Here is a 10,818-nt window from a genome sequence, read left to right as displayed (position 1 = left end):
TATTCCATTGTATGCATATATATATATACACAGACACATATATACACATTTTTTTAATCCATTCTATTCCACGTGTGTATGTATGTGTGTATAGATATAGATATATAGACATAATTATGTGTGTGTGCATACATTTATATCACATCTTCTTTATTCATTCCTCTGTTGATGGACATTTAGGTTACTTCCATGTCTTGGCTATTTTGAAGTAGTTTTCCGACACCACCTTCTGAAGAGACTCTCTTTTCTCCATTGTATATTCTTGCCTCCTTTGTCACAGAGTAATCGACCATAAGTGCATGGGTTTATTTCTGGGCTTTCTACCCTGTAGCATTGATCTTTGTGTCTGTTTTTGCGTTGGTACCATGTTGTTTTGATTACTGTATCTTTGTAGCACAGGCTACGGTCAGGGAGCATAATTCCTACAACTACATTCTTCTTTCTCATGATTGTTTCCACAATTCAGGGCTGTTTCTGTTTCCATATCAATTCGAAAATTATTTGTTCCAGTTGTGTGAAAAATGCCATTGGTAACTTGCTAGGGATTGCACTGAAATCTGTAGATTGCCTTGGGTACCATGGACATTTTACAATATTGATTCTTCCAATCCAAGTTCAGTTGAGTTCAGTTCAGGCGAGCAGTCGTGTCTGATTCTTTATGACCCCATGGACTGCAGAACACCAGGCTTCCCTGTCCATCACCAACTCCCAGAACTTACTCAAACTCATGTCCATCGAGCCAGTGATGCCATCCAACCACCTCATCCTCTGTCATCCCCTCCTTCTCCTGCCTTCAATCGTTCCCAGTATCAGGGTCTTTTCCAATGAGTCAGTTCTTCGCATCAGGTGGCCAAAGTATTGAGGTTTCAGCTTCAGCATCAGTCCTTCCAATGAATATTCAGGACTGATTTCCTTTAGAATGGACTGGTTGGATCTCCTTCAAGTCCAAAGGACACGCAAGGTTCTTCTCTAAGACGAGAGTTCAAAAGTGCCAATTCTTTGGTGCTCAGCTTTCCTTACAGTCCAACTCTCACATCCATGCATGACTACTGGAGAAACCATAACTTTGACTAGACAGACCTTTGTCGGCAAAGTAATGTCTCTGCTTTTTAATATGCTGTTTAGGTTTGTCATAGCTCTTCTTCCAAGGAGCAAACGTCTTTTAATTTCATGGCTGCAGTCACCATCTGCAGTGATTTGGGGGCCTCCCAAAATAAAGTCTGTCACTGTTTCCACTGTTTCCTCATCTATTTGCCAGGAAGTGATGGGACCGGATTCCATGATCTTCGTTTTTTGAATGTTGAGTTTTAAGCCAGCTTTTCCACTCTCCTTTTTCACCTTCACCAAGAGGCTTTGTAGTTCCTCTCCATTTTCTTCCACTAGAGTGGTATCCCCTGACTATCTGAGGTTATTGCTATTTCTCCTGGCAATCTTGATTTCGGCCTGTGATTCATCCAGCCCAGCTTTCGCATGATGTAGTCTGATATTTAATCAGGTTGATAAGATACAGCCTTGATGTACTCCTTTCCCAATTTTTAACCAGTCCATTATTCCATGTTCGGTTCTAACTGTTGCTTCTTGACCCGCATACAGGTTTCTCAGGAGACAGGTAAAGTGGTCTGGTACTCCCATCTCTTTAAGAATTTTCCACAGTTCATAATGATCGCAGTCAACGGCTTGAGCATAGTCAATGAAGAAGTAGATGTTTTTCTGGAACTCCGTTGCTTTCTACATGATCCAACGAATGTTGGCAATTTGACCTCTGGTTCCTCTGACTTTTTTAATCCCAGTTTGTACATCTGGAAGTTCTTGGTTCACGTACTGCCGAAGCCTAGCTTGAAGGATCTTGAGCATCACCTTACTAGCACCAGGGTCTTCCTTGGTGCCTCAGATGATAGAGAATCTGACTGCAATGCAGGAAACATGAGTTCTGGTCCCTGGTCAGGAAGATCCCTTGGAGAAGGAGAATGGCTTCTCACTCCAGTATTCTTGCCTGGAGAAACCCATAAGCAGAGGAGCCTGGTGGGTTACAGTCCATGGGGATGCCAAGAGTCAAACACGACTGAGCAACTAATACTTTCACTTTCACTTACTAGCATGTGAAATGAGCACAATTGTATGGTAGTTTGAACGTTGTTTGGCATTACCTTTCTTTGGGATTGGACCCAATGAACAGGATAGCAATGTAACAGATTTCTATATAACGATTTTGTACTCTGCAACTTTACTGAATTGATTTATGAATTCTGGTAGATTTCAGGTGGCATCCTTAGGATTTCCAATGTATGGTAACATGTCATCTGCAAACAGTGACAGTTTTAATTCTCCTTTTCCATTTTGGATTCCCTTTCTTTATTTTTCTTCTCTAATTGTGATCTCATAATGTACTTTCTACAATTTATTAAATAATATGGGTTTATTGAAATTAATTTACACACAAAATCTAAGTGTCTGCAAACATTCTATTATGGAACCACCACTACAATCAACATAAAAAATATTTTCATGCTGTAATGTTCTTTATCTTTCCGGCTTACTTCACTCTGTATAATGGGCTCCAGTTTGATCCATCTCATTAGAACTGATTCAAATGAATTCTTTTTAATGGCTGAGTAATATTCCATGGTGGATATGTACCACAGCTTCCTTATCCATTCATCTACTGATGGTGCTCGGGCCTGGTGCACTGGGAAGACCCAGAGGAATCGGGTGGAGAGGGAGGTGGGAGGGGGGATCGGGATGGGGAATACGTTTAAATCTATGGCTGATTCATATCAATGTATGACAAAACCCACTGAAAATAAATAAATAAAGGAGAAAAAAAAATATTTTCATGAGCTACAGAATTGTTTAATGCTCTTTGGTAGTTTAACCCTTAATCTCAAGTCCAAGACCCCAGCAATCCCCAGTCTATCTTCTGTGTCTATAGTTTGGCCTCCTCAAGAATGAAGTAAATGGAATCGGGCAGTATGGAGATTTATCCATTTGGATTCCTCAGAGAAAAGAACATATAGGTGACTTCTGGATGTGCAATGTACGTTTATGTCACCTGAGTATAGTTACATGGGTTGATTGGTTCATAATCATTTGTGATACTGAGGGCTTACACTCTCCAGAATGTGTAGAGCCTAATTCATATTTAATTCAATGTAACTAACCTTTTATGTTTGGAAGGGCTATTTTATGAAAAAGCAATAGTAAATCCTACTTAAAAACTGATTCATCATTGTAAAAGTCAGGCTGGCAGATACCTCAAGAGGACTAGGGAGGAAGAAGTGATGGGCTTGGAACAAAAGGGGGGTTCAAACCTACAGGTCTGTTCTTCATCTGCATCTGAGCAGGACTTACCAGGCCTTCAATATTGCACAAGCACAAGGGCACCAAGCACAACACAGTCATTCAAACACTGGGACAGCCCAGGGACTGGGACAGTTACCCAGGGATAGTCAAGGTGGAAAATCTGGCAGCCCCAGTGTGCCCGGCCGGATCTGGCCAATGCAGGTGAGACCTACCTCACATTAAGTCAGCTGAGTAGCAGCCTTTATTGCATCTGCAAGCATAACCAACTGTTACCACGCATAGGAAAATACAAGCCAACTGCAGGGATTAGTACTTGGACATTTTGGGGCAAGATTACCGTGCTCACCACCCGAGGTTCCCTCTTCAAGACTCATCTACTCTACCTTCTTTGTTTGTGCCAATCTCCTTCAAGAGTCCAGAAAGAGAGGTAGACCTGGGGCTGGTACCGGTGGGGTGTGGGAGTGATGGGGAGGGAGCATCTTCCCAGGTGTTGGACAGGTAGCAGAATCAGGCAGGATGGGGCCGAGGGCTCTCCAAAGCAGCTGTCACTGTCTCCCAGGCTGGAGAAGGGGCATGAGGGGGAAAGGCAACAGGGGTGCACTGAATGAGGCCGGGCTTCTGCATTCCTCCTACCCCCTGGGGCCCAGATGGATTTCATTAACCTGTGCCTCAGGCCCTGCCACAGATTTTCCACTGGAACTGGAAGGCTTGGGGCTGAGCCAAGGCCTGTGATGTCTATGTTTCCAGCAACATTATAGTGAGGTAGTTGGTCTGAACTGTGTGCTCGGAGGAGGGAAGGGAGCCTGGTAAAAAGTGAACGAGGGGTTGTGTTCACGCCCTCGCACCTCCACTTCCATGAGCTTCTCTATTTCCTCACCCTGGTGACAACAGTCCCGGGCCCCTCTCTGCCCAAGGGTGGTGCTGATGCTGGTGCTGGACTTCTACCCGGGCACAACTTACCTACATGTCTTTGTGGGCAGAGACCTCAGCTGGACAGTCTGGCCCAGATTTACTCACTCAGACAACAGTGAGATGGGCTACACCACCAGGCAATGACCACTGGATCAGCTGTAGACTAAGTGATCAAGCCCACCTGCTCCAGGAAGGGGTCTGAGTTGAAGGAGTAAGTCCCACACATGTTCTTTCCTGACCCTGAGGTCTCTGACGGTTCCACCCACACGTAGTCTGTCCACCTGGCCTCATGCCAAGAGGCCTGGAAGGGAATCAACGTGAGAATATGGGGGAAGTGCTCCCCATTGTCCACGTGCAGTCACTCCTAACTTTGCTTCCTCAGGGCACCCTTCTTGCCCCTGCCTCGGGTAACTCATGTTGGGCGGTCTCCTGTTTCTAAGATGAGCAGCAGTATCCCTGGTACTCTCCAGAGCCACCCTTCCCATTTTCATTCATCCACACGCTCAGCAGTTGGCAGATATCATAGAATGCCAAGGTAGGATCCAGAGCCTCCTCCAGCGATTCCAACTCTGTGAGTCCCAACACCCTGACCTGAAGTTTGATGACTCCTGCATCATACCCCTCCTACGTTTTGGGACGTGACAACACCCCTTAAATATTGGAGATCCAACCCTTGCTTTGGCTCACTCAATGCCTTACTGAATCTGGACCAGTCTCTACTTTCTTTTCTCCCCGAATCACATCCTTATACCTCAAGGGCATTATCCTTGCTGACTTTTATTCACACAGAGAGATGTCCAGGCACCAACTCTGAATGTGCTGCCTACCCTCATACCCCCTTCTGTGTAATAAAACCCTGGTCTTTCAGGAATGGTGTCAGGCAGAACCTACCCTCAGTTCACTCCAACACAGATCTGTCTCTCTGAGTCTCAGGCTGGCACAGTCCTGGGGTGCTGGCTGAGGGAAAGGAAGTGCTCCCCAAATTCCAGCGAGGGGGAAATTGAACACAGAGTTCAGACTCATTGTCATGTGCCCCAAAGAAGTAGTCTGGGATACTGAGCTGGGATACTCTGGGAAATATCATTTGTTGGAAGATCTGTGTCATGGGTCTGGTGGAACAGTATTTGACAGGGATCCTGCAAGAACAGAAACCTACTAACCACACTTGCCATAGAGTATGATGGGCCCATTTCCACTCAAGGGTATAGAGAGGCTCAGGCTGGAGGCGAGGGTGGTCAGCTGGCTAGGGCAGGGAGGATGTGAAAACACAAAGGACTCCCCCATCCATCTCTAGCTGCCAGGGTGCACTCTGACCCAGGTTGGCACCAAACAGATGCATCTCCTGACCTCCAGCCCGGAGACTAGCCTGTCTCCTGTGTTCCCTGTTCCTTCCCTCCTGCTCCCCAGCTCACTGGGTCCAGGCTTCATGCCCAAGCCCTTAACTGAATCCAACGAAGGAGAAGCGAAACTATTGGTGCCTGAGTCTCAGGGGTGAGGGCTAAAGAGGAGAGGAGGACTGTGTGCAAGTTCGAGCGTGCAAGGTGGGACTGGGGCAAGGGTGGAGACGGTACAGGCAGTAGGGACTCCAATGAGAGGGCAGAGCCTGGGAAGGGAGAAATGAGGGCACCTGTGCCTGTTTTCACCTGCTGAACTACACGTGCACGCAAGGTCACCAATGGCAAGTCAGGGGAGGGATCGAGGGTGCTCCAACAGGAAAAGAGAGTGGTCTGGGTAAGCAGGACAATGAGTCCAGAGCGACTGGGAGGACGGCTTGGGGCTCTGTAAGGGGGCCAAGTGTTCCTTCCAATGGGGAGGCAGGATGTCAGCAATGGATGGGAACCGGCAAATCCCAGAGGAGGTTGCTTAAGAGAACTAGAAGAGGGCTTTTAGGGGAATGGGAGGATGTGCCAATGTGGCCAGACAAGGCCCTCAGTGAACCCAGACCGGGAGCACTCCATTGCCCTGCTGGCCCGGATGGGAGCAGAGGCTGACCCAGAGTCCCCACCACAGGATGCCAGAGGTACTGTTCTGCAACAGGCTCTAACATGGAGTGGCTCTCCACCAGGCCTTGCCCCACTCCCCCAACTCCTACCCCCCAGAGAAAGGGCAGAACACAGAATATGAGAAGTCCTTTAATCAAAAACTGCTGTGAGACTGGGGCAGAGAGGGGGCAAAACAAGGGGCAGAGGATGCCCTGGTGGAGGCAGAACAAGAGGCAACAAGCCTGGCCGCAGCTCGCCAGCCCTGGAGGTAACAGCTGCTCCTCTTGCAGGAAGATACTGGGCTCAACCTGTAAAACAGCAGAGTCAGGGAAGAGCCTCAAGCCAGGGCCAGCCCACAGCCCTGCTCAACAGCCAACGTTGTGGGAAGGGGTATGCAGTGTGTAACACTCACTTCAAACGATCTGGAACTTGTCAGCCAGGTACCGCATGGAGGCTGCAACAGGGAAAGGCATAAACAGGTGCTCCAGACAGACAGACACAGAAGCCTGAACCCCTGTCCCCGTGGGGAACCACCTAGCCCTGCAACCTGAAACCCACCTACCCCCAGCCCCGATGCAAAGAGCTCTGGGCCTGATCACTCCCCACTCCCGGAATTAAATGTGGAGCCATTTCCTAAAAGGAAACATAATGTGCCGGCAGCTCTCAAGCTCGGGGCCATGCCCGAACCTTTCAAAAATTGTCTCGCAAACAATCCAACAAGATCCTTAGAGGCCACACCAGATCAACAAGGCATCTCTACAAGTCCTATCAGAAGGAGCCCTCTAGGACTCGTCTGGCTGGCAGAGTGTGCATGCAGTCCGCACAGTACTTTGCTACTTGTCCGCATGCCCAGCTGAACATGCACCACGTGCTCCAGGGACAGGCTTCATAGGTTCTCCTCCCCACAGGAATGCTGATCGCTACAAGGCCCCCTGCACCTGCAGCCCACCCCACTCCAAGGGCCCACCCCAATTCTGCACTAAGAACCCGCTGCTCTCTGTCCCTGGTTCCTCATACCAAGTTGCTCCTTAAGGTCATCTATTTCTCTCTGTAGCACCAGACACTAGGCCAGCAGACACAGGAAGAAGAGAAATGGTTAGTATACACCCGCCTCCCCTCTCCTCCTCCTCTCCTCTCCCCCGGGCCCTCCATCCCAAAGCCAGGTGTCTAGACTGGCAAACAAAAGACTTTCCTCAGTGGAAAGGAGGTGGGCTCCCTCCCTGCGTGGCGGGATGGGATGGGGGTGGGGGGCCCACACATGTCAGTTGCACTTGGACCCAGATCCCAACATGGGGTTTGGGTGTGTATGTCCAGGAGCCAGAAGAAGCATTACCTGGGGACAGCCCTGCCTTCCGCGTGGCTGCTCCTGCCTTTTCGGTCTTGGGGGATGGTCAGTTGGTTCCTGGTCACCTGACAGGGAAAGGACACACAATCCAGCTTCTCAGGTACCCAGTGAGGTGGAAAGGCCCAGGCCAGGTCTAACATGAGGTAAGAGAGTACCACCCTCTGCCTAGCATTAGGCGTCCCCTGCTCCGCCCGGCAGGCAGCCCAAACCTTCTCTCTGGGCCTGCCCCTCTTATTCCGCAGGGGCAGCCATTGCACCATGATGGTCACCAAAGACTGTGGTTCTGGGTTCAAGCCTCCCAGAGAAGCAGCCACAGCCAGCCCCTGGGAGACCAATGTGGGCGAACAGCACCTCACAGAAAAGGCTATTAGCCTGCAGGTCTACGCCCAGAGGAGCTGTTGGGGCACTGCCACCGATCACCCCTGCCAAACAAATCCCACACAGAAGGTGATGGGGCCAGGTCCAGCCCTGGTGACACCCTGTTTCTCATGGGAGAAGCGGCCTGACAGCAAGGCTGAGCCCCCAGATGAGAGAGAGAGAGTCAGAGACAGAGGTTTCCGCCCTCACCCCTGGCCTCCTCCCCCCAAATCAAAACCCAGGACACTCACCTGAGGGGCCAGGCCCTCTGGGCCTGACTTCTCCCTTGTTCATGGCCACGGGCTCTGAGTTTCCTGAATCCTGTGCGCCTCGGATGTTGAGGTTGGCGCCGCTGGGTTCTCCATGATGCACCCATGGACAAGGTGGCCCCGGCCTGTCAGTGGTCAGCTAAAAGCAAAGATTTCTCACTGATCTGGAGTAAGGATGTGTGTGTGCACGCGCATGTGTGTACCAGTGCATTTATAATCTATGCCTGTGTGTGTGAGAGCTCATGTGATTCAAGACGGAGCTGAGGCAGGGAATTGGAAAGAGAATTGAAAGGCTGATCTCTTCAGCACATTCTCTCTCAGTCAGCCCCAGGCCAGCAGGCAGAGCTGAGCTGGGGACCGCAGTGTGGCACTGAGAAAGCCTGGGGCCCCTGCAAGGAAAGTTTGAGGAAGAGCTAGGAAGTAGGATTCAGGAAAGTGATGTGTCTAAACACCAAAGCTCTGTGCAGCTTTTAAGGGGTCCCCTCAAATCCATTCAGCTACCAGCTCTCCCTTCCACTCCAGCGGCAGCCTGGTGGAGGAGGCTGGAAACCGGCCAAGGGTGGAGAACTGAGTCCAGCACACCCAAAGTGCTACCTTAACGTTTGTCCCTAGTAAAAGGACCCCAATGGCATCCTAATGAACCAGTGACCGAGGGTCACCCAATGACGACCCCTGCGGGATGGAGGGTAGGAGGCCTAAGAGTGGGGAGAGAGGAGGGGCCTGGCTTACTCACTTGGCCCTTTGGGAATGGATCTCTATTTGGGTCCTTGTCTTCTCCGGACACCACCATTACTGCCACCAACTCCCGGGCCTGCCTAGCCACGGGTTTCTTCCCAGCGACGGTGTGCTTGGACTCTTCTGCTCCCCAAGGGACCAAGGCATAATTCTTGGACCTCCAGAGCAGCGGGATGCCGGAGATTGGGGGGAAGGTGGCCGGTTCCAGGGGAGTGGCCGAGATTCCCTGCCCCCAGGAAGGGAAGGTTCTCCCCGCGGCAGGTTTGGAGACGCCCCCAAGGGATTTCTTCTCCTGGATCCCCTTCCTCCTAGGAGTGGGCCGCGGCCCGCTGTCTGTAGCGGCATCTGCAGTAGCTGATGCTACTGCCACTCCCGGGTAGCTGGGCAGGCTTCCTCCTTTCCCCCAGAGCACGCTCTGCATTTTCATACGGGGAGAGGCATCCTGCTGCTCTGCATTGCCCTGCCTGCCCTGCCTTTCCACAACCGAAATTAATCCTCGCGGAGCCGAGGACAGGCAAGTGCCTGGCACATTAAGGAGATTCTCCCTGCCTTGGACATTCGAGCGTCTGGGTGTGTTCCCGGGGTCCTCGGGTCTGTTGAACTTGGCCTGGCCTCCGTCTTTGTGATAAATGCTCACCCTCATCTGCTCTATCTCAGTGAACTCATCAGAGGACTCAGGGTCGGACAGCAGCCCAGCTGGGCTTTCTGCGGGAGCCCACTGGCGATCCACAGCCACGTTCAAGCTACTCTTAGTGCCTCTCTTAGCGCTCCCGCAGGCCCGGCCCGCCTTGGGCCCACCGACCCGGAGAGGGATGGCCTCAGCCTGTGTGGTTTCCCCACACCTCTGGGGGGCACCGCCTCGACTGGGGGGACACGCCTCGAGGTCCCATAAGGCAGACACTTCACCGACCGCGTAGCTCTCCTGGAACAGGTATCTGCGGGTGCCCAGCACGTTCAGGTCGGTCAGCTGCTGCAGGATGGCCGCCACTGACTTGTCAGCCAGCTGCAGGGCGTCCCCCTGGTCGTCAGCCGGGGAGCCAGGCTGGCCTTCGCGGCCCCGCAGCACCGGCCCTCCCGCTTCCAGGACCTCCCGCTCTGACTCGATGCCCTCAGGGTCTGGGAAGCCATCCCCGCCCTCACCCTCGCCGCTTTGCGGTGCCCCTGGCTCGGGGCCGGGGCCGGGTCCCCGCGGGGCTGTGGAGCCGGCCTCAAGGCCGCTGGTCTGCTCTCCGCGCTCTGAGCTGAAACCCGCTCCCGAAACAGACACCTCATCATCTGGGGAGCTCATGTCGCGATCTGGGTGGCCACCGGACCTGGGGCGGCGACGATGTATCAACCGGGTCGCGGTTAGAGCGGTGGTGGCGCTCAGCGCAGGTGAGGCGGGCGGCGTCTGGAGCTCCCTGTCAAGCAAGCAGGAGATGGCCGCAAATGACGCGAGGTTTTCAGCGCGCCAGCCCTGCCGCCTCTCATTGGTCCGGTTCCTGCCAACCAGCACGCGCATTGTTTGGCCGTCCCCTCGAGGTGTAACCAATGGGGTCGAGGGCCTCCTCTGGCTTGCTGCCAGGCCCAAGGGCCATCCCGGCAGTTGGTGAGTTGGCGGGTGAAGGTGATGCTGCGGGGATACCTCTGTCAAGCCTCTCGTCCCATCTCCTCCAAGTGCTTAACCATTCCAAGAGTGGGAGAGTTTAGGGGCAAACCTTTGTGGCGGTGGTGCAAGAAATCCATTTGGGAGGTAATTTGGCAGAATCTATGAAAAGCAACTTATACAGCAGAGACCCCATGCCCGGCACTCTTCTAAGCGCTGTACGTGTATAGTAGTGCTTCCTTGTGACACTCCCAGGACTATAGTACTAATGATTACCAGCCTAAGGTTCAGCCACTGACCCACAGTCATTTGGCCCATGGGGATCAGTGGTAG

The 10,818-nt window shown here is 51.9% G+C and overlaps 1 protein-coding gene across 1 annotated transcript; it reads right to left on the bottom strand.

Annotated features, from left to right (window-relative positions):
* Positions 1–6,462: 6,462 nt before the first annotated feature.
* LOC133052098 (uncharacterized protein CXorf49 homolog) lies at positions 6,463–10,188 on the bottom strand. The gene is made up of 6 exons (XM_061136874.1): positions 8,899–10,188; positions 8,148–8,304; positions 7,528–7,604; positions 7,212–7,257; positions 6,607–6,648; positions 6,463–6,502 (listed from the first exon to the last, which is right to left on the bottom strand). The coding sequence occupies exons 1-5, from the start codon at positions 10,186–10,188 to the stop codon at positions 6,608–6,610; spliced, it is 1,611 nt and encodes a 536-aa protein (XP_060992857.1). The 3' UTR covers positions 6,463–6,502; position 6,607.
* Between the last annotated feature and the right edge of the window lie 630 nt (positions 10,189–10,818).

Source organism: Dama dama, chromosome X (assembly GCF_033118175.1).
Source record: "Dama dama isolate Ldn47 chromosome X, ASM3311817v1, whole genome shotgun sequence".
NCBI classification, from domain to species: Eukaryota; Metazoa; Chordata; class Mammalia; order Artiodactyla; family Cervidae; genus Dama; species Dama dama.
Note: the sequence above shows the minus strand (reverse complement) of the source record. Positions and strands in the feature narration are given on the sequence as shown.

Excerpts from the sequence above, each read along its gene's own strand:
- LOC133052098 (XM_061136874.1), bottom strand. The coding sequence starts at position 10,188 with ATGAGCTCCCCAGATGATGAGGTGTCTGTTTCGGGAGCGGGTTTCAGC. Across the intron at positions 8,305-8,898 it reads ATCCATTCCCAAAGGGCCAA|CTGACCACTGACAGGCCGGG; the intron begins GTGAGTAAGCCA and ends CTTTGCTTTTAG. Across the intron at positions 7,605-8,147 it reads CAGAGGGCCTGGCCCCTCAG|GTGACCAGGAACCAACTGAC; the intron begins GTGAGTGTCCTG and ends TTTCCCTGTCAG.